This window comes from Chenopodium quinoa, unplaced genomic scaffold (genome assembly GCF_001683475.1).
Source record: "Chenopodium quinoa cultivar QQ74 unplaced genomic scaffold, ASM168347v1, whole genome shotgun sequence".
NCBI classification, from domain to species: Eukaryota; Viridiplantae; Streptophyta; class Magnoliopsida; order Caryophyllales; family Amaranthaceae; genus Chenopodium; species Chenopodium quinoa.
The window spans coordinates 1308937-1331208 of NW_018744092.1; the positions used below are offsets into that span (position 1 = coordinate 1308937).

At 34.6% G+C, this 22272-nt stretch overlaps 1 protein-coding gene across 1 annotated transcript; it reads left to right on the forward strand.

Annotated features, from left to right (window-relative positions):
• The first annotated feature begins 386 nt into the window (after nucleotides 1-386).
• On the forward strand, nucleotides 387-20329 carry LOC110691772 (U3 small nucleolar RNA-associated protein 25-like). The gene is made up of 26 exons (XM_021868717.1): nucleotides 387-542; nucleotides 912-957; nucleotides 1113-1214; nucleotides 1576-1822; nucleotides 2959-3035; nucleotides 5706-5868; nucleotides 6578-6722; nucleotides 7251-7374; nucleotides 9071-9171; nucleotides 9291-9422; nucleotides 10212-10292; nucleotides 11782-11957; nucleotides 13482-13554; nucleotides 13710-13769; nucleotides 13868-13906; nucleotides 14004-14092; nucleotides 14303-14367; nucleotides 15043-15089; nucleotides 15225-15284; nucleotides 17203-17274; nucleotides 18327-18356; nucleotides 18539-18633; nucleotides 18773-18878; nucleotides 19119-19181; nucleotides 19336-19410; nucleotides 19982-20329. The coding sequence occupies exons 2-26, from the start codon at nucleotides 930-932 to the stop codon at nucleotides 20054-20056; spliced, it is 2325 nt and encodes a 774-aa protein (XP_021724409.1). The 5' UTR covers nucleotides 387-542; nucleotides 912-929; the 3' UTR covers nucleotides 20057-20329.
• Nucleotides 20330-22272: the final 1943 nt, after the last annotated feature.

A 22272-nucleotide genomic window follows, 5' to 3' on the forward strand; every position in this document is an offset into this window, starting at 1 on the left:
CTTCCCTCGTTCTATCAATAGTGTCATCGCATGTTTAAATGTATATTGGTAAGCCTTATATGCGTTGTCCTCACTCGTTGTAATAGCTAAAAGGTAAATATCGTTAATGACCTTATTGATATTGTGTAAGGGCTTCTTATGTCAATAGTAACTTATGTTACTTATTGTACTTTTGTTTGTTGTAAACTCAGTTTAATTAATGTAATTTCAGCTGTTTTCTTTTAAAAAAATTCTTACAAACTTACAAAGAATTGGTATAAGGTTTGGTGTATGGAAATATTTAAAATATGTTTACATAAAATCTTTATAAACCCCATCAATCTCATAATTAGACGATCATATAAAGACCCGTCATATTTATTTATCGGACGGATCTAACCCATATTATAACTATGGCGGATTGGCAGGTCATGGCTTTTAAAGGCCTCCATTCCTATTTCCTACCTCTCTGAGTTATTTCATTGAAGTGCACTCAACGTTCTCCATTGAAGCGTTCTCCATTGAATCTAATTCGTGTATCCCCCATTAAAGCAGCTTCTAAGGTAAGTTGTTTGTTGTTGTTATCATCACATCAATTTCACAATCTAGGGTTTATATTTGATCTAACCTAATTTAATTATCAGTGCTTTAAGTTTATGGTTCGTAAATTCTTAGATTATGAAACATCATATCCAAAAGAAAAGAAAATTATGAGCGTAATTTGATTATTGAATCAAGTATCCCTAAAATTATGTATTTTTCGAGATAATTCAATATGAAATCAAATCTCTTTTCCCTGGGCCTAGGGCGGCCGCCCCTCCTGCCCTGCCTCAGGGACGGGCCTGAATGTCACCATTACTTTAAAATGGAAGAGTTTTCGTATTTGTTAGTTACTTTGTATGTCCTAAGTTTGGTTCTTTTATCTTTTCTAGGCTTGCAATCAGGGATTAATGGCCAAACGATTTAACAGGAGTCAAGGTACTCATCGTCACACAATACGTTCTACGTATTCTTGTTGTATAATGTCTCTTGGAAATCTGGTTTGTAATTTCAGAAATTTGAATTTATTGACACTTGTGAAAGGCTAAAGAGAAGTGCAGGCGGGTTCTGATTTATTTTGAGTGGTTTCTCAGGTCGAAGACCATATACCAAGCTCAAGAGTACTGGAACTATTAGTAAGAAGAGTCGTGGAGCCGAACCTATTGATGCTAGAAACAAATATCCTGGATCCCTAGGTTAGAACTGCTTACTTTGTTTCTGTTATGGAGAATTGTATTTTTCTTGAAATGGAACCAAATGCGTGTTTCAACCATTGCTCAAACTGCCTCCATTATGTGATGACTTTTCCAGCTTGTTATCCCCATAATACTTCAGCTTCTTTTGGTTTGACGGAAAACATTTTCAATGGGGATAGGAAAATTACTTTTCATAGAAACATTTATTTAGAGAAAAAAAAAAACAATTGTAAATTAGTTTTCTTTGTTTGGTTTATTACGAGAAAAAGGAAAATGCTTTCCAAGAAAATTTTTCCCCTCCAAACATAACTTTTTCATGTTGCTTACAACTTTTTGTGCTTGTTAATCAATTTGGAATCAGATGATAGATACAAGAAGCTTGTGAAGACTACAACTTTTGAAGATGATGTAGAAGAGGATGTAGAGGAAGAAAATGAATACAATGAAGAAGAGGAGGAAGATGAAGATGAAGAGGAAGAGGAAGAGGAAGAGGAAGAGGATGAGGAGGAGGAGGAAATAGAGCCTCCAAGCGAGCCTTCTGTTTTTGATAATCTACTAAAGAAACTAGAAACGACTAGCAATTCACGTGTTCAGGTGCATCAGAAAAGGTAATTGATTATATTTTTTCTATGGCCAGCAGTCCCCATTTTGTATTTATTATGGAAAGCTGTTGGTCTATGCTTTTATTTTCAACAATACAATGCTGGTTGACTGTTGTTTGCAGTTTCTACTTTCTAGAGCTGGTTTATTCCTACCCTGCATTAGTGGTACATTGGGCTCACAGTTTGGACAACTACCTTTACATGTTAATATTTTGGAGTAGTATTTCATTACATGAGTTATATGTTTAATATTTCATTGGGCGGACAATTCTGAATATCATCCCCTTTTTATGCCATTCTATGAAATCACTCCTGCTTCGAAATAATGGTTACACTTCACTTTTCAATAGAACCATTGGAAAAGTAAGAGGGAGAAGTGAAAAAACTGTAATATTGTAAGAAAAGAATAATAGATTAATGTATAGTAGTGGAATGTTGTAGAAAAAGAGCAATAAGCTAATAAAAGTTGGCCAAACGTTTAGAAAGAAGTAATAATAAAATGTGAGCCATATATCCCAAAATATAAAAAGTGAAAATCTAACAACTACTTCCTCCGTTCTTTTTTAGTTGACTCATTTTGACACTATTTATGGACTCTACTTTGACTAATTTTGTGATTTATAGTTATGATAAAATATAGTCATATGGGATCTTTTTAGAATTGTCTACTGTCTATTTTCATAAAACCAACCCTTTTTATAATTTTTACTCGTTGATATAGATATATTAATTGTTTAACTTATATGTTGGTAAACGTGATAAAAAAAAAAGTGTCAACTAAAAATGAACGGGGGAAGTATTTTAAAAGTAATTAAAAGGAAAGTTTAACTATTATCTCGAAATGTTGGTAGTATATGTAAGCCTGAAGAGGCTCTCGTAAAAAGTTAAAATCACCTTACTACTTGTTGACCAAGGTGAGAAGGGGGGGGGGGATGAAGAATTTTGTTATCATGATATTTATAAGAAAATATTTGGATGTTATATTGATATGATGTAGAGAAAGACAAAATATAAAGGGAGGTGATTCTGAAGAAGAGAAAAGGGGGGGGGGGGTTGTATGAAGAATTTTGTTATCTTGATATTTATAAGAAAACAATTTGGATTTTATTATATTGATGTGTTAGTGCTTCAATATCATGTAGAGAAAGAAAAAGTATAAAGGGAGGTGATTCTGAAGAAGAGAGTGATGACGAGGACGATGAAGAGGATGATTTCAACGGTAACTTGTTCTCAATTTGTTTTGTATACTTCTTTTAGTAATCATTAATACTTATTTTTGTAGCTTTTTACTGGTTCATGTTGATGATTAAAAGAGTGGTGATGTTCAATGGCAGGGCCTTTTGGAATTTTGAAAACAATGTTTCAACCTGTCTTAACTGGTTAGGAATTGAGCCATGTGCGTTTGAACATTATCAGACATAATTAGATTTCCTTAGGTTATTGGTGTGCAACAAGGAGTTAAGACTTAATAATAGCTAAGTTTAATTTTGTGGTCAATGCTGGATTAGAAGTCCTGTTAACTATAAAGGAGTTGCTTGGAATGACATACTAAATACCAAATGGAGGCTTATGCCTTTTTGTCATTCTACTTTGATTTTGTAGAATTTTGCCTTCTTGTCTCTCAAGATGCTGGTAAAACCATAAAAGTTCATGTTGCCATAGGTGGGGTTTGGATAAGGATCTATATGAAAGAAGTTTTGAACTCATGACTTAATTGACTAGCATCAAGTCTCCAATGTATCATCTCTGCCTGTTGATAAATTTATTTAGAAGGGCTAAAGTTTCTCTTAAGGTGGGATCTTTTGTGTGGACTTTGATGTTGGGTATAATTAACACTAATGATATGCACCAAAGAAGACCAAGGTTGGCTATATTGCCGGATGTGTGCATGCTGTGCTGTGCGTAAAGTGAGTCTTGCTCATGTAAGATGGCAATGAATATGGAGGAGGCTTTTTTTTTTCCTCTGTCCACGGGGAGTATTGGGTATACAGTTTTTGTGGAGTCCTGCAAGTTTGTATTGTGGGTTTTGGAAGATCAAAGGAGAAGATGTTGTGACGTTATCTTTTTGTGGTGATTTTTATTTAGTTGTTGGAATTGGATGTTTGTGTTCTCAGGAACTTTGCTAACTAGTGACTTGATTTAGGATAGAATTACTTAAGTAGCATTTTTGTGGGCTAAGGCAATAGTGGCCTTTTTATTTATTTATTTATTATTATGTGGGGGAATTTTAAAGAAACTGGGCAAATTTGTATTTTGTTCTTGCTACTATGAGGAAAGATTCCTCTATTTTTTTTTTTAATAATCTGCTGTTCATATGTAAATATCCTGTCCTTATAAAAAAAAAAATTCCTAATAGGATCAACCTTTTGAATTATGATTCATTTTAGAATGTAAGGCAAATATTATATAGCAAAGAGCAGTCTTTAGAACTCTAAACATTGAATACGTTTCAAATGGAATTTTCTTGTGAGAAAAAGGGTGAGATTTAATGGAAGAAATGTTAATGAACTCAAAATAGAGTCAGAAGAAAAATCAAGCTAAACTTAATACCATTAATGGTACATAACTCATTTAACAAAGACATTTTTGGGTCAAAATTATCTTCTGTGAATATTTATATTTGCATATATTTGCATAAACATCTTTGTAGAGGTTATTTGCACAGCTTTACCCCTTAACTGATGTCAATGCCTAGAATTTTAAAGCGCAAGCAATTTTATGAAAGTGGTTGTGCGGAATTGTAATATAATTTGCTAACTAGGGTGTGTTTTATTCACCTAATTTTCACTGACCTGAACTTATCTTAACTAATATGAACTTATCTAAACTTATTAAAACTTATTTTAGTTGTAATTTGTATTTGGGTAATCCTTATCAGAACTGAACTGAATTTATCTGAACTTAACTGAACTTATCTAAACTTATTACTCCTGAAATAAGTGAAAATAAGGTGAACAAGACAGACCCTAAAAATGCTGAAGATAATCACAACAGTAACAATAATATTGGAAATGAGACTTTCGTAGCCTTTTGATGAAAGAGGGGGGGGGGGGCGCTACTTGTACCATTCAGTTATTTATTGTTTCTGTTTTAGCCTTTAGATGATTTAAATGGTAATTTTAACAGTTACATGGGCTTTATAACAGCAGTAATTCACAGGTTACAATTGAACCAAGTTTTGAGAAGGCCAAAAACTAGTAAAGGTTAAGCTAAACATTCTTTTAAGATTTGCGCTACAAATTTTGTAGCTCTGGGAATGTATGCTACAACAGATGAAAGAATTTCTGCAAAGGAGCCTATATTTTGTGGTAGTCGAATTTTCATTGGTAAGATATGGGTAAGAGAGTAGAGATTATCTTGTGAATCTGGGACAGTGTTTGTTTATCCAAAGGAGGATTAAATCTGGGTTTCAGTAATTTGGTGTTCAAGAACAACTCTTAGTGTTGAACATGACTCTTATTGTTTCCTGCTAGAGTTTGACCCCCTTTTGGCTACTAATGATTTAAGTAGGTAAAATCTCCAATGGAATGCATGGGATGCACTAGCTTGGACCGACAGTCCTTGGAAGCCCAGGTCTTTGTCTCTTTTATACCCCCTGGTCAATGGTTGGTAAACAACTAGCAAGTGCCTAATTGGCTTTTTGGAGGAACCCTGGACAGTTGGACTCTAGAGCATCCTTTGCTAGATTCTGATATCACACTAGTGTCTTATTGTCTCTTGGAAGGCATTGTGTTTGTGAAATTGCTATTACAAGATGTGGATTGGCTGTTTTGAATATTGGTTATGTACTTTTGTTTATTCTTTCCTGCTGCGGTTGTTGTCTTGGAGTACAGTTCGTTGCACTAATCAGTTGGTTTTTTCCCTTGCTTTCTTGTTCTCTTGCTTTTAGGCTCTGATGATAACATTGACAGAAATAGTGGGAAGGGTGATGCCATTACATCGAGTGATGATGAGCCTACTGACGTAATAGTAGATGATGATTTCTCAGATGCAGAGAATGGATTAGAAGAAGACATTGCCGAGGGTCTTTCTAGTTCATCTCAAAGCCAAAGGTGATATACATACTTTAAAAATCATTACAAACTAACAGTGTATGTACAAAACTTGATCATGCATTGTTTTCTTTTCACTTTTGTTCCACCCCCTCCCCCCCCCCCCTCTTTTTTTTTTACTTTTTTTTTATTTTATATTAATAATAATTTTTAGTGTTGTGAAAAAGTTAGTGTGAGGTTTTTGTTATTGCTTTATATTTTAGAATCGGCAAGTAATAGTACCCTGGTTTTCTAAGAGAAAACTAATAATTCATTGATATTTTAAGAGGCAAATAAGATAGAAAAGTTAGTTAATTGGTCAGATTATATATGGAGGAATATTTCAAAGTTGTTTCTCTTTGGTTGTAGATAAGTGTGAAAAATTCTATCCTTTTTCTTAACATGTAATACTTGGTGAATGCAATTCTGGAATATTCGTATATGAAGCTTGTTGTGATGTTGAAGCTGTTGAAGTGGAAGATAAATCTAAATCAAAATGACATTCTCTTCTTTTTACAACAGAATTTTCATGCTGATTTCTATTTTTTATTTTGACCTTGGCATTATGTCTACTCCTAATCAGAATTGTTTGAAGTGGAAAGGCTTGAATATAAATGTGTGATAATTGCCATTGAGTGTTGCAGGTCAAATAGCTTTGAAATTGGAGTGAGTTTATATTGTTTTGTGATGCTTTAGTGTTGATATATTTCTCTGGGGGTTACTCATGCAGTAACTTTGGTATTCATATAACCCACAAACTGTCAGCAGAAGACATTGAAAAATTGTTAACGAGGAAATGGAAGTATAGATGGAATATGCCTGCTTTAGAATCAAGCAATTGTATATGGATGGGCACTGGAGATAGTTTTCAGAAGGTACTTGCTCATCCTCTTATCAATATCTTTTGTGCTCCAACTTTGATGCGGAAATGTTGCTGGTTGATCTAAATAACCTACTAAAATTCACGTCCTTACCCTTTTACACTGTCTCATGTTTTATGGCTGAATAACCAGATTGGGAAAAGCAATTAGGGGTCAATTTCATATTTGTAAAATAAAAATGAAAATGGCTCAGACGGCATATAAGTAAAACAAAATGGCTTGGGCGGTAAAAGGGTAGTGTGGCTTTTACAGAGCCATTTTATTTTACTTATACTCTGTGATAGTCAAAGTAATGCACTTAAAAAAAAAAAACGAAGGGATAATATCTTTTATTCTTGGAAGACACTGCTTTACTGATCATTCTGGATTTTATGCTCTTCCCTCTTGTTTTCTTGAAAACAAAATTAGTCGCTGTTATCACATATTTACAATTAAAAGAGCATAAGATGGTAACTCTGTCAAAAAGTATACGTGTGTTCAGCAGGGTTTTGGACCTTAACATTGATTTTCAAAATGTTTTAGGATTCCGTTGCCACTGCCCCTTACGGTGTCAAATTAAAGCTGTACAAGCACTGGTTGGAGGTCTACAACAAATCTGGGGGCATTGATTTTCAGTCTTCAAAGCAAAGAATGTTTTTCTCTCTTTGTAAGTGAATCCTATATGATGCACAAATTTTATCCCCTTTGTACAAATATGTTATTTATTGTTGGTCAGGAAGGTGTCTTATTTATTTATTTATTTTTGTCGGGGGGAGTGGGTTGTAGTTGTTGAGCTGAGATGACTCTACTGTAAATGTTATTACTGTGGTGTGTATAATATAAATTAATTAAGCCCTCCCACCCCACCCCACCCCCCCCCCCCCAAAAAAAAAAAAAAAAAAAAAAAATGTAAAGATTAGATTCCAAAGATTTCATCGGGTACTTTTAGTTTGTTAAATGCATGAGTTAGGTGTGCCTAAAGCAGTAAGATGCAAATCCAGAGGATGATTTTCTCTAGGGAGCTTCAAGGTACTTCCGTGTAAGAGGCATGTCCAGGTGCCTATTAAAGTAGTAATGGTGGTGTGTTTCCACCCCCCTAAAGATATAACAATTAATAATTCCGGTGTTAATTTAGATATGGTATGGTAATATGGATATTATTGAGCTTTTCCAAATAAGGTGTTCCAAAATGACATACAGTATATTATTGCAGATAGTAGCTTTTTGATTAGCCAAGGCACACTGCTTCACCTCTCATTTATTCCTTGGATTTAGGGACCCATATTGACTCTGTGCACCTCATGCCATTTAAAACAATCATAAAAAATTGTAACACCAGAAAGGAAAATGTCTTCAATGTATCTAATGGTACATAAAAGTTATGAACCTCATGAAGTGCCCAACTAGTATCAAGCTCAAAGCAGGGCTGACTGAATATTTGAATCAAAGAAAAAATGTTTGTATTTACTTTACGATTGGATGAAAGTTATAAGCCATACCATTGGTGAGCACTGATTTTAATTATTGACTTTGAAATTTTGCATTCCTTGGAAAGCTGTGTTTCTGTGGAAAAGGCTTGTCCATCTTTGTGTAGCAATCTCTGTCCCTTAATTTTTTGTGTGAGCATTATTGGTTTTGCAACCCATAGCCCTTTGGACTACTGTCAATGCATTTCTTAAACATCTCAAAATGATATTTAGTTTGGATTTGTGACTAAAACATGTGTCATTCGGTGTTTGAATGGTATCTTATTTTCTCGGGTTAAGTTTCACAATTTTATAAGAATAATTTATTTTCTTTGTTGGTTATACTGTTTTCATTTGTTTTCTTGTAAATTATATTTTTTTTTCTAATTTTATTTAACTTTTATCCTCACCTTATTACCCCACCCAAAGTCTCTTTCCTCTTTTTTCTTACACCACCCCCCCCCCCTCTTTCACTCTCTTTCTTACTTTTACTTTCACAAACCCACACTTGCCTTTTGTCTTTCCTACCCTCCTTGGATTTCGTTGCTAGTTTGCTACAATAACTTTTATTGTTAGTAACGATAAAAACCGATTCATTTTTTCTTCTTCTATGCATGAGTACATGTTAGAAGCAGTGAAGCACATGTAGACCTTAGTGACAATTATGTCAACTCTTTCCATGAAAGTTGTCCCTTGAAGATATATTTTTATCATTTTTCTCCAATTTTCTATTGTCGCTTTGAAATATTCTTGACTCTCTCTGTTAATCATTTCTATAAATGATAAAAAGATGTTTGGAATGCTTATAGTTTAAGTTTCTCCCTACTAGTGTATTAGAATGGTAGTATGTTACCTTGCATAGTTATTTACTTGCTGCATAATGTGCTTGCTTTCTAGGCAATAGCTATAGAGATATACTCCACCATCACAAGAAACCCTTCTATCAAAAGGGATCAGATGAAGACTCAAGTATCATGGATGCATATATCATGCATTCGGTTAGTGATCCTCTCAAGTCTCCATTTATTGACTATGAACATCATTCTTGTTTTTTTATGAATATTTTTAACACAAATTCTGTGACATTGTGTTTCTGCTTGTGCCCTTTTCTGTTCAGCTTAATCATGTTTTCAAAACAAAGGATATTATCTCTAAAAATGATGCGAAATTATCCAAGAATCAGGAAACTGCTAGAGAGGAAGTCATAACTAGTGATAGTTTCCTTGATCAAGGCTTTACTCGGCCAAAAGTAAGTATTTGCATTCTTAACCTTTACTTTCTATATTCAGCCAATTTATCAATTATTCACTATTAAATGAAGAACTACTGAATGTGATGTTGAGCAAAGTTTACTGTAGGTGTAAATCTGAGTTTTCTGACCTAGACCAGTTTCCTATTTGCATGGGAACTATTGTGATTGTTTTTTTTTTTTTTTTTTTTTTTTAAATTTAATTAAAATAGCTTCTTTTAATCTTATTTTACTTAGTCTTATATGAGCCTACCTTTATGTCTGAAGTGACAATTTTTTTTTTTTATAATGTCTATATGTTTATTTGAATTTATGCAGAATGAGGCAAAAAAAAATGTTAAGAAAAAGAACAAGATTGACCACAGCTCTATATCTCGAAGATTATATCTGAAACTGTTAAGCTTCTAAGTTTCATTTGTAGCAGATGGAAAATTGACTATGTACTTGCAATCTATGATTTATATTTATCTGTGTTTTAGATGTGTTCTGTAGCCGAAATAGGCAAGAAGGAGCTTCTTGGTACATTAACATAATTTAGAAGCTTTCAGTATTAAGACTACTAACAGCCTTTAGCTGAACTCTTGACAACTGAAATTTCTATTGTGATTTTTCTTCAAAAAAAAAAAAAAAAAAAAATCTCTTGTGAAATCTTTGCTATAAAATTTTATCCTTGATCCTTAAATTGTGGGATCATTATGTTTCTTTCTCAAATTTTCTTTATTCTTTTTAGTAATTACATATGTTTTTTTTTTTTTTTGACATCTGCTATTTTTAATCTGCTTATTCTAGGTGCTGATACTGCTGCCTCTAGCAAGCATTGCTCTTCGTTTTGTGAGAAGACTTATACAATTGACACCTTCAGCACATAAGGTTTCAGATTATACTTTAGTATACTCGTATGTTACATTGGGCTCAGGTTTTGCTGATCTTATGTTACTATAATATGGGCACTGAAGTAGTACACTGATATATGTTCATACACATATAATGCAATTGTTAGAGGTATTGTCAATTATCTGCTGGGGGTGGGGGTGGAGGGAGGATAAGCTGCAGAATAGGCACTGCTCAAGATGTGACAAAACCTAGAAATAGCAGATGCTCACTGATTTCGAGTTGCTCCGAGATGTTATTTCAAGAGTTTGTACCCTCATAAATAATTGGATTTCCTTACCAAGCAGTTGATCAAATTACCAACTAACAAGAAGTTTTTCAATGTCACCATCTTCTTGGAAGCTTCATTATTAAATAAGCACATGTTTCTTTTGCAACTAATAGAATAGAATGGTCACAAGATTTCACACAAATTTAGTGAATGGGCTAGTTATGAGAAGTTGTCTCGTTAACTTCGTATAAATTTTATCAATTTAGCAACATCATCATCATCCTTAGCTAATAGAATAGAATGGTCACAAAATTTCACACAAATTTAGCGAATGGGCTAGTTGTGAGAAGTTGTCTTGTTAACTTCGTACAAATTTTATCAATTTAGCAACATCATCATCATCCTTAAAGACCTTTAAATGTCAAAGTACTTTAAGGTAAAATCAAAGAGACTTGTCTGATCTTCAAGAGATGTGATACAAAATCCTGTTTGTATCCTTCGACATTTTATATGATGATTGAATGAATAATATGGAACAAGAAAAGTTTGTTAGGTAGTAATGACATGAGAGGTACGCTTGTGGGCCATGAGCTATGCATGTAAATTATTTTCAAAATATAGCATGAACCTGGCCCACGTGCCGGCCTGCTTTTCTTCTAACTACTTTACCAATTATATAGCATTTATTAAGGGAGCCCATTGGCATGACCCGACACGTGGGTTAGGTCGTGCATGGGCTCTGTTTATGGAAGACTGGCATGAAGCCGATATGACATTACTATTTCTTGGCCTGTTCTAGGCACGAACCACTTGAGCACAAGGCACGATGACATGGCACATGGGCCTACATGGCACGGCCCATGCCCACCTTTATTGACCTGCTTTCCTTTTACCCACTTTCTTAATTTCTATGCCTCCCCTTATGATTCAGTATAGGAAGCATTTAAAATTCTTTTAGTAAAAATTGTAAAAGTTGATATTTTGTAAATATGCATTGAGACCAACCCAACGATATTTACATAATAAAATTTATAGTATTTTGTATCTTAGTAAGAAAACATCATGAATAGTGCAAAATAAAAATTGTTTGATTAGTTGATTGTTAGAGAATGGAGGAAGTATTAGTTGGCTATGCTAAATTGCTAACTCTAGGCTAGGATCTAGAATTTGATTTTTCTAGTTGGCTATGCTATGTGTTTGTAAAAAACAGAGAAGTTAACTATAATGAGCTCTGAGAGATTTTCTTCTCATTGTTAGGTCAATGTGGAGTACATGGATCGGTTCAACAAGGACTTTGGAGCTGATGAAGAAGATGAGGATGATATCGAGGCTAAGGAATCAAAGCTCAAGAAGCCTTCAAAACCTTCTGACTATCAGGCACTTTTTGGTGCTAATAATAATGACCATTTTATGGTTGGGATAAAGTTTACTAGGTATTTTGATCTTGTTTTTATCTCTTTGATTGTCTTAATTCTATAGTAGCATCTCCCTTCTCCAAGTTCAATTTTAGAATCTATAAGGCTGCAAAAAATAACCATAGCATATGCAGAGGGTGTACAGAATGATATGACAATTCTCTAAAATATAGGTGCTTTTTAGGTGTAATTTTTTTTATTTTTTAATTATGTATTTATTTATTTATGTTTTGACTTTTGTACATGTCCTGCTGTCTTTGTATTGATTCTAAGTGCTCTAGATGTTACATCCTAGAGAGCTTAGGCTAGTGCTGTTTCCTTAGTTAATATATTAGTTGCTTTGTGAAGTAATATTGAGTTCTTGTTTTGCACTGACTATATATGGTACTTTCAAGTTTCATCTCTAGACTTATTTTGTGGTTGATTTACGGTCTTAAATATCTAAAACACCCCCAAATGCTTTCATAAAAACAACTTAATTTTCATCATATTTCCACTAGAATCATGCCCTAAAATCACCATAATATGATTTGGTCGAAAACCTTGAGTTTTTAGTGGATTATAGCTTGAAATGTTTATGTTAAATTACCATATGGATGTAAAGGCATTTTGTTCTACTTAAATATAGGTAAAGCTGTGCTTGACACGTAGAAAAAAATAATTATGGTGGTTATGGTACAAAAAGATTATTAGTATCAGGTATTGCTCTAACTTTCATATCATTTTTTGTCCTATAGTTCTCCGCAGGTTTAACTTCAAATTATTTTTTGTTAGTTTTCTCTACTAGATGACGTCAATATAAGAATATATCACGGCCTCTCTTACTAACTTGAATGAATGTATGAATATGTAGATATGTTTTGCCCAAAATGGAATGGGCAGGGTTATGAACTTATAATTAGGAATCTGATAATCAAGTCGATATCAGGAGTCTTGGGGGGTTTGGGGGGTGGGGGAGTTGCAGTGTCACGAAACAATATAATCTTGCTGGTGTATAGCACAATGATAACAAGTGTATCTACAAAGACAAGTAATAGAAACAAAATTCCACTCTATTAAATGCTGAACACGTTAAATATTTATTTTATATAAATTTTTGAACTTCATTTATTTATTTATTTTTTGAGATATATTATATGGGCTTTGAACCGGTTACTTTGAATTTTGTAATTCCTTGAGAACCTGCCTTTTTTTTTTTTTTCAAATTTCATTCTATGCTTTTTCAACCAGGGCCAAATCGTCTTTTTCCAACTAAGAATCACTTGTAGCTTTTTAAGGAAGTTTCTGCTGGAACTAAAACCATGAATATGTTTGGATGAAAAGTTGGTTCTAATTGTTTATACTTTGGTTGCTTGAACCGATTAATTTCAGATTGCTGTTGATATATGATGTACAATAGCCATTGTTTTTCTGCGATAAAGAGATTTGTGGTCTTCATTTAGAGATTGTTAAGCAGAATATACTACATATCTTCATATTTTTTGCTCGTGTCCCAAGGTTGATTTTAGTTTTCTAAGCTTAGCAAATTCTTTTCTTTGCCAGAAAGAGTATAAGGTTGTACAGTGACTTCTATTCTTCAGACATGATTGTTGCCTCACCTCTTGGATTGATTACTGTAAGCATACTTATCTCATGCAATTTTAGTTTTGTGAGTGCTTGGAGGCTATTCAATTTATATTTGGGTTTTCTAACACTCCAGCATGAAGGGTTTAAATCATGTTTTATCTTATTATAATGTATGAGTGAAGGACTGCAATTTTTGTTTGTCAGAAAATTGGGGAAGCTGAGGCAAACAAAGAAAAAGATGTTGACTATCTTTCTTCAATAGAGGTAATTTTTCAAATAAATTCTCAGTACTTTGATTCATTCTTCTAATAGTTATCCAGTGGGTGCCAAAAATAATATTTGGTGTTTGTCTTCATGGGCAGATTCTAGTCGTAGATCATGCTGATGTAATATCTATGCAGGTATATGCCTTTGTTTGGTAACATGACATAAATTCATCTCTTCGCTTCCTCTCTCTCTCTCTCTCTCTCTCCCTCATTTTGTCGTACATATATGCAGAACTGGTCCCATGTAAATACAGTTGTTGAACATCTGAATCTCCTGCCTTCTAAACAACATGGTGGTGATATCATGCGTATCAGACAATGGTAACCTAACGATTATTGTTTTATACTTTTATTAATTTATCATCATATCTTTCTTATAGCTTAATAGGTGGCAATTTTACAAGCTCATAGTCAGAGTTGTTTACTAGACGTCAAGTTTTATAGTATGCACTTGAGGACCGTTAATGAGCAAGAGTCTTTACCTACTGTGCAAGTATTTAATTTTGCAATTGGGTTTCCTCCCATGTTTAGGTACCTGGATGCACATGCACAGTTTTATCGACAAACAATTATGTTGAGTTCTTATTTGAATCCAGGTAATGGTGTTTCTTCAGCTCTCTAATTCTACTCCTGTATTTTATGTGCTATGTTAATCAGATATTTTATGAAGACCTTTTGAGCACTTATTGGATCTTGTTGGTAACTTGTAGGAGTGAGGTGGGGGCCAGAGTTGTATGATAGGTTGAGGTGGAGAGGACCTTGGCTAGGTTAGGCGGTTTGGGACTTGAAGTTGTAGGGCTTGGGAAGGGTGGCGGTTTTTAGGCCAAGGGGTCAGTTGTTAAGACTCTTTAAGAGTCAGGGTTTTTGGTTCCAGATGGGGATGATGATAAATATCTTTAGAATGGCCCTTTGGTAACGGAGCCTTTATTCAATCTCATGGGTACAAATTGCTTCATTTTCCCCCTCATTAAGATCCAAACTCATCCATCATAAATTCTATGAAGAAAGTCACCATATGAAAAGCTGATAATTGAGCTCAGCCTTTCAAGGGTCATCACTACACCAAGTTGTTTTAAGTGTGGCCTATTGTTGTGTTGGCTTAGTAATCTTCTAGATTGTAGGGTTTAAATATATTATATATATTTTTTTATTAATACCTTTTCTTATTAAGCATATACACATTTGATTGTCCTTCACGTATGTGTTATTGTGATGTCTGAATACATATCAATTTCTGTGATGGTAATTTCGATTTATATGATATATTGCAGACATAAATGCTTTGTTCAATCGTCATTGCCTTAACTTTGAGGGGAAGGTAGAGTCATTTTATTTGTAACCTTAGCTTAACATCTTAATTTCCATCATGTTATATAAATCTTTATCTAAATCTAATCTAAAGGGTGCATATGTTTCATAGACACCTGACCTAATGTGATGCTTCCTTCTGCAGCTAAGGTTGTCTTGTGAACACAAAGGCGTGTTGCCGAAAGTTATACTGCAAGTGAGACAGGTGTGTTTCTCTAACTTAAAGGCTCCAGGCTGTGTCTTGGCTCTGTTCAATATGGATTCAAAATTTTGTCTAAAGCCACTTCTTGGAAGTGCCAATATAACATCCAAGAATGCTTATTATTGGATGATGGGATAAGTTTTTTGAATTTCTTATACGATGATAGCAATATTAATACAATCAAGCAAAATTTGTCAACCATGCGTCCATGCCCTCTGTATCAAATTATAAGACATTGTAATCACTTTTTCACTTGTTAAGAATATGGTAATATTTAATATAAGATGGATTAGTTTTGTATTTATAAAAATTGCATTGACTGTATAAAATAATCTATAACCTGTTGCTTTTAAAAAAATTGGTTGATGTAGCCGACCCCATCCCACTTATGGATTAAGGCTTTGATTGATTGATTTGTTTTGAAACAGGAAATTCTAGATAAAATTTCGTATTGAAGGACCAAGTGATATTAGAGGATTATGTAAATGTTTCTCAGTCATTTCCACACATGTCTAAGTTGTGTCAGTGTTAGACGCTTACCAAAGACCTTATGGCTATATCATATTGCACCCCATTTGCACTCTTATATGAGGACTCTAAAGCGTTTTTCTTGTGTTTCTGTCAAAGTTTGAGGCTTTGAATAGTGAAAATGGGATACATTTTCTTCATAAGTGGATGTTTTTAATGTTCTTATCTCTTAAATTAAGATAGGGTTTATTGACTTATACGTATATGAAGTTATTTTAGATACATTAAATAATTGTCTTTGGTTTGGTTATCTTTGGTATCTTGTATGTGTATGCATTTTGGATTTGAATTGAACCTATGGTTCTTCATTGACATGTGGTGCTTTATGGATTGGCTTTTTGGGTTAAAGGGGTTGCTTTGGCTGTGCTCTGCTTCTTGAATTGTCCTTATCCAGGTGAAATGGGTTGGTTTCGAGATGACCGAACAAAATTGATCTTCAGAATTGATTGGAGGACCGTATAATCCACTTTATGTGGTAGAGGTTGTTTGGAATCTCATGATGTTTGCGGTCTCTTAATGGTCTGCATCATCCAGTATTCCAGTGCTTACCGACATCTTTACTTTGGGATGTTTATTTGTGACTGGAATGCTTTTCTTGTAATTCTCTTATTTTTAACTATGGTTTCCCACTTCATAATTTTTTTTTTTTTTTTTCCCTATTGAAAACTAAATAACTTGATCCTTCTTTTTGTAATTCTCTTCCTTGTATTGTGCCTATTTTTACACAAATTAAATTCCAGTGCTCTTCCCAGTATTATAGTTAACCCTCTCTTACAAGTTGTTGCAGTTCACCTTATGTTTCAGGTTGCTCCCTTGTCATTGATATTACTGTGTACATGATCATAATTTTTTCTTAAGCTCCCTGAGCCTGATTCTCTTGCATGTCTAAGGAAGATATCTTTATTTCAATTTATCCAACAAGAACTCATTGTTTACTACCTTTTGTTTGGGATGCTGTGATGTGGGCTTAACAGTCATCACACTCATATACTTCCTCTGTTCTTTTTTACTTGACCTGTTTCTTTCCAATGCAAAACTTTAACGATCAATAATTTTAATTTTCCATAAGTGAAAAACATAAAAGTTATATATTATGATATACTTACTGAGACGAATTCAAAAAGATCCCACATGAATATGTTTTTCCTTACCTATTATTCACAAAAGATGGTCAAAGGAGGGGTGGTGAATAGTGTAAAAGTCAAAGCGGGTCAAGTAAAAAAGAACGGAGGAAGTATGAATTTATCCTTAGTTTATGTAAATATATCATGCCTTCATGCATTAGAATTGTCAGATTGTTTGCGGCTCATGACCATTCCTTTAGTATTACATAACTCACTGATATTTTTTCAGCATCTACGATAATCACAATTTTTTTTATTTTTTTTTGTAGGTTTATGAGTGCTTCGATACTGATTCCATAGTGGAAGCTGACGATGCTCGTTTAAATTACTTTATCAATAAGGTTTGAATCTTTGCGATGCATTATTTTTAGCTGTACCTAAGTGAAAAAAAAAAAAAAAAGATCATCTGAAAAATAAATGATGATTTACTTGGGAGAGGTTGTCTATACTATATTAAAGTGGAAGCCACTACAGCAGGTTTCCCTCCTAAACATATCAAGGCTTTTAATGAATGATTGCATCACAGATGTAAACAAAGATCTTATTGGTTATTAATCAATTAAAGCTTGCATTGAATTCAGATCTTAGTTTAATTATGAAAACCAAGCATGACTCAGTTATTAACTAATACCTTCGTGAAATGGGTGTTATTGTACTGTTAAATAAATCAGGAAAGGGGGTTTATTGATGAGTTTAGCTTATGAGATAATACTTATTTGTTGGAAATAGAAGCAGCTACTATGCTTAACAGGATGCTAGGATATTCCTATTGTGTTGTATGCTTGCACCAGGTATTTGTGAATTGTGATACCGAGTGAATAGCACATCACAGTTGATGTGAAAATAGTTGACAAAAATGAGGGCATAGATATTGAGGGTAGAGTCTTGGGCTTGGGTGGAGGTGGTCCAGACTCCAGAGTACCATGAGCTAAGAGGTACTGAGATGGATATAGGGACAGAAAACGGAAAAATTAAAAATGTAAAAAATGGGTACGGCAAAAAAAAAATCTAAAAATTCAGAAAATTAAATCCATACATAAGTCATTACTACATATTCAAAGGCAATTTAAAGTTTTGACAAAAACATGTAAATAAACAAAGAACATCAATCTTCAGCAAGCAACTCGTTTTCCAACTCAGGCTCGTCAAGACTTCACCCCTTTTTATTGCGAAATACTAAGTCTGATTCCCCCCAAACCCCCCCCCCCCCCCGGTAAAGCTGTTTGTGTAGTTGCCCCTGCTATTTGATGTATTATGGCATCTAGCATTTAAGTAAATTTATGGAGGATGCTGAGTATCAATATTTATTTTTCATGGCAGGAAGTAGTTCTGTCTTTTTCATTTTCTTATTGTACTATTCAAGTTTAATTTGAGTTTCATCTTATTCTTGCAGATATTTCCGAAGATAAAAGATTCCATTCAGGTATATTGACTCTTGTTTTGTATCTAGCTTCTTCTTCTTCTTCTTCCTTTTTTTTTTTTATTTTTTATTTTTCTCTTTTTTCTTTGTGTTGATCAAGTGAATAATTTGTTAACTTCTGTACATGTCATTGCACAAGTGACTAGTTACCTTACCTACATTCTTTCGTCAAAAATATTTTACAGGGTGGAATTATGCTATTTATAAGCTCTTACTTTGAATTTGTTCGCATCCGGAATTTCTTGAAGTCACAAAATGCATCTTTCTGCCTGTTGGGCGAGTAAGTTCTTAATAAATATATAGTTACCTGTAAGGGCTGTAACAAATGGCTGTCTTTGGATATTGAGCCTTTGCAACATGAATCATGATCTAGAGATGCATTGAGAGTTCTATTAACAATATTTTATGGTGGTGGTTAGGTATACAAAACAAAGTGATATATCTCGTGCAAGAAATTGGTTCATTAAGGGACAGCGAAAGATCATGCTCTACACTGAGAGAGCCCACTTTTACCATCGTTACAAGGTAAATTCTGTTTGTTTAGGGATTGAGTGTGCAATACTAGATACTAGTAGATTTATTAGAAAACACTATTAGGAAGATCACTACCACCTGCTGAACTTACCATAAGAAAACACTATACAAAGAGGGATGAAGTATCTTAGCATACTCATACTTTTCTATGTGGGATCAAAATATGTTCTTCATACAATTGTTTCCTTACTTTTCCCATACTGATATCTCTATTGAACCTTTGATTTGTAGATCCGGGGCATCCAGAATCTAATTATCTATTCTCTTCCAGAGAGGAAAGAGTTTTACCCTGAGGTCAGTGTATCTTCAATAGATTGGAAGTTTCCTTTTGATTTTAGGGGTTAATTTTTTGATAAACAGTTTTGTATGTTCTACTCTATAACCCCGACCCCGAATACAAAAAAGAAACCTCCCTGAGTCCATGGTATTTATCCGGTATTATTTTCAGGTTCTCAATATGCTTGAAGAAGGATCCCATAACATGACTTGTACAGTACTCTTTTCGCGTTTTGATCAGCTACGGGTAAGCATTTTGCATTCTAGCCACCTCCTTGTATTCAAAGTATGCAGAGGATTTTACTCATACCCTTCAGTTTGTTGAATACCATATTGCTGGTCATTCAGAAAACAAGAAATATTACTTATCAGATTTGACACGTGAGTATCCGTACAAGTATACAATAAATACTATTTTGTGAAGTGTCCAAGATCTTAACCAACAATAATTGAGTACCAGTACTTTTTTTTTCCATAACCTGAAGCAATATTTAAGTTTCTCTTCATAGGAAAATGAGAAAATCTTAACCAGCTATATTTTCACAATCTTAATCAACATTATTGTCACAGGGTCTGAAGACTGAACTCACTAGAGCAAATCTGATTCTCCATGTACTGTATAAAGCTAATTTTCCATTAATATCTAACTAGTTGAACCCTGTATACTTTCGGCAAAACCCCGGTCACTGGGTGTCACTGGGGCTAATCAATAGTTATGAGCTATGCTTTTGCAGGGCTGTTTTCTGTCATTCTCGTGTTTAATTCTCACTCTGCTGCCTATTCATAATCTGATTGACTTTATTTGATTTCTTGTTTAGCTGGAGAGGATTGTTGGAAGTGCTGCTGCAAAGAAGATGACATCATCCGAGAAGAGCCTATTTATCTTCAAATGATAGCGCTTTGCTCCTTGTTTTATAAATTATAGCTGTTGAGCTGAGATTTGCACCTTGATTATCAATATATTTGGTGCACTAAATTTTGACATGAGAATGATAGTCCTTTAAACCATAGAATATGTTTGGTGAAATAGGAAGGTTTCTTTTTCGTAGAATTGTATCTGTCTGTATGTTAGAGCTACTAGCACACTATCTGGTTGTTATTGGTATGTAGGCAAGACTGCCAGAAAGATCTTCATGAAAGGAAAATTTGGTACCAATATTATGCTATCAGAGGATGAAAATTGGGACACATTTTATCGTCGGGTCCCATTTTTTTTTTTTTGACAAAGAGTATTAATAACGAAATACAGAAAACAAAAACTACCAACAAACTACATTACGCTAAAACACCAAAGAGACACTTGCGAGCAAACTTTATTCGAGTCAAGTTGGAGTACTTGAAGTCCACACTAGGCCCACGATCACGCTTTGTACCCACACAAACCACCTTGCAATCTGGTGTTGAACTAGGTCGATCCACCAAAGAACTCATTTTCCTAAACCGAGGATGACAAATAGACTTGTGACGGCGAAGTGGTTGACCCGAAGACCTGACACTGGATGCAAAGTGGCGAACTGAAACCTGGAATCACTAACTTTTCCCACAAACTCCTGTGAATTCATCCCTCCCAAATGACTATCAACATCAGAAAGGGCAGTCATGCACTTCGAACTGTTGTGCACCACTAGAGCACCTAAGGATGACTGCTGCAAAATGGGAATTGGCTGAGACTCTGTTATGGGCACCGTCTGCCGCTCCTCATCACAGGATACCTGTAGTGAAGTAAGGGTAGATGACATCGCTGCACTGGACTTCACATCGTGGGAGGCCTCTGTCGTAACAGAGGGGATAACCTTCTCCGGATATGATTGCAAAACAGGAGCATAAGTGGACTGCGAAATGGGAGCTGACAGGAACTCTGAAGTGGACACCGCCTGTTGCTCCAATCCACCTGGAAACTTAACTGAAGTAGAAGTAGAGGTCTCTGCTTCCCTAGAAGTTACATCTTGGGGGACCTCTGTCTGGATAGAAGTTTTACTCGGACGAACCCGAATAGACATTAACGACATAGACTTAGAATGGTAGAAACGAATGACATTGCCTTGCTTAACCTGCTGCAAATTTGAGGAAGAAAGCCGAAGCGATAATCTCAAACCATTTCGAGAAACAAACTCATGCATACGAGGGACTTCAGCTTCCTGACGAAAAGGTGGTACATACTTACCACTCCTGTCATTACTAACTGAATCCAATTGGAAATCACATTCCATATCAACACTCTCTGAAATCGGTGGTGAGAGATTACAATCCTTATTACCACCAGACGAACCAGGCAATAAAACCGGCTCCGAAACAATAGCTGAACTTAACTCACTACACGGAAATTCAGCAATCGGAGCAGTCATATCCGCAATACAACAATCCCTTTTGACCTGACAATCATCGGAACATGAGAAGTCGACTCCACTTGGGTAACAAACCGGACCATCTTACCCTTCTATTTCAGATCGACCAAAGACACATCTTGTAACAAACCCTCAACACAATATAATTTTCTTAACACCTCTAAATTATTAGGATCACCCTTAGTGGCCTTAACTAGATCCTTTCTAGCGGAACGAAGCTTGCCCAATTCTTGATACGCAGAGGCTCTTCTATAAAGAGCCTTAATATGACAGGAATCAAACTCTAACACAAATGAACAAAGCTTGACAACAGCAGAATAATCAAGAAGCTTCAAAGCACAAGCTGCAAGATTGAGATGCAAAGCAAATGCCAAAGATCGAAACGAAGAAAAAGCTTCCACTGAACACGACATAGTAAAACACAACAACTTACTAGCCAACTCATACTTAGAAAAGGCGAGTTTAAATTTGCCAGCCTTAAACAAGGAGTTCCCTTGCTCTTTGAACTCCGAGGAACGAACAACAACATCACCAGGATTATCCATAGAGGAAAGAAGGTGGAAAATACTTTCATCATTGAAATCATCAGGAAGATGAAAAGAAATAAAGGATGGAAATAACTCCATATTAAGACTTAAAAAACTAATCTAAGAACCTAAAAAACTAAACAGAAACAACATACAACTCAAGGAGGAGGAAACTCCACCAAATACAACCACTCAACGACGTCTTCTACAAATCAAAAGAAGAACCTCTCGAACTGA

Coding starts and splice junctions, on each gene's coding strand:
- LOC110691772 (XM_021868717.1), top strand. CDS start 930: ATGGCCAAACGATTTAACAGGAGTCAAG. Junction 7,375..9,070: donor AAGAATGTTTTTCTCTCTTT/GTAAGTGAATCC, acceptor CTTGCTTTCTAG/GCAATAGCTATAGAGATATA. Junction 14,093..14,302: donor ATCATGCGTATCAGACAATG/GTAACCTAACGA, acceptor TCCCATGTTTAG/GTACCTGGATGCACATGCAC.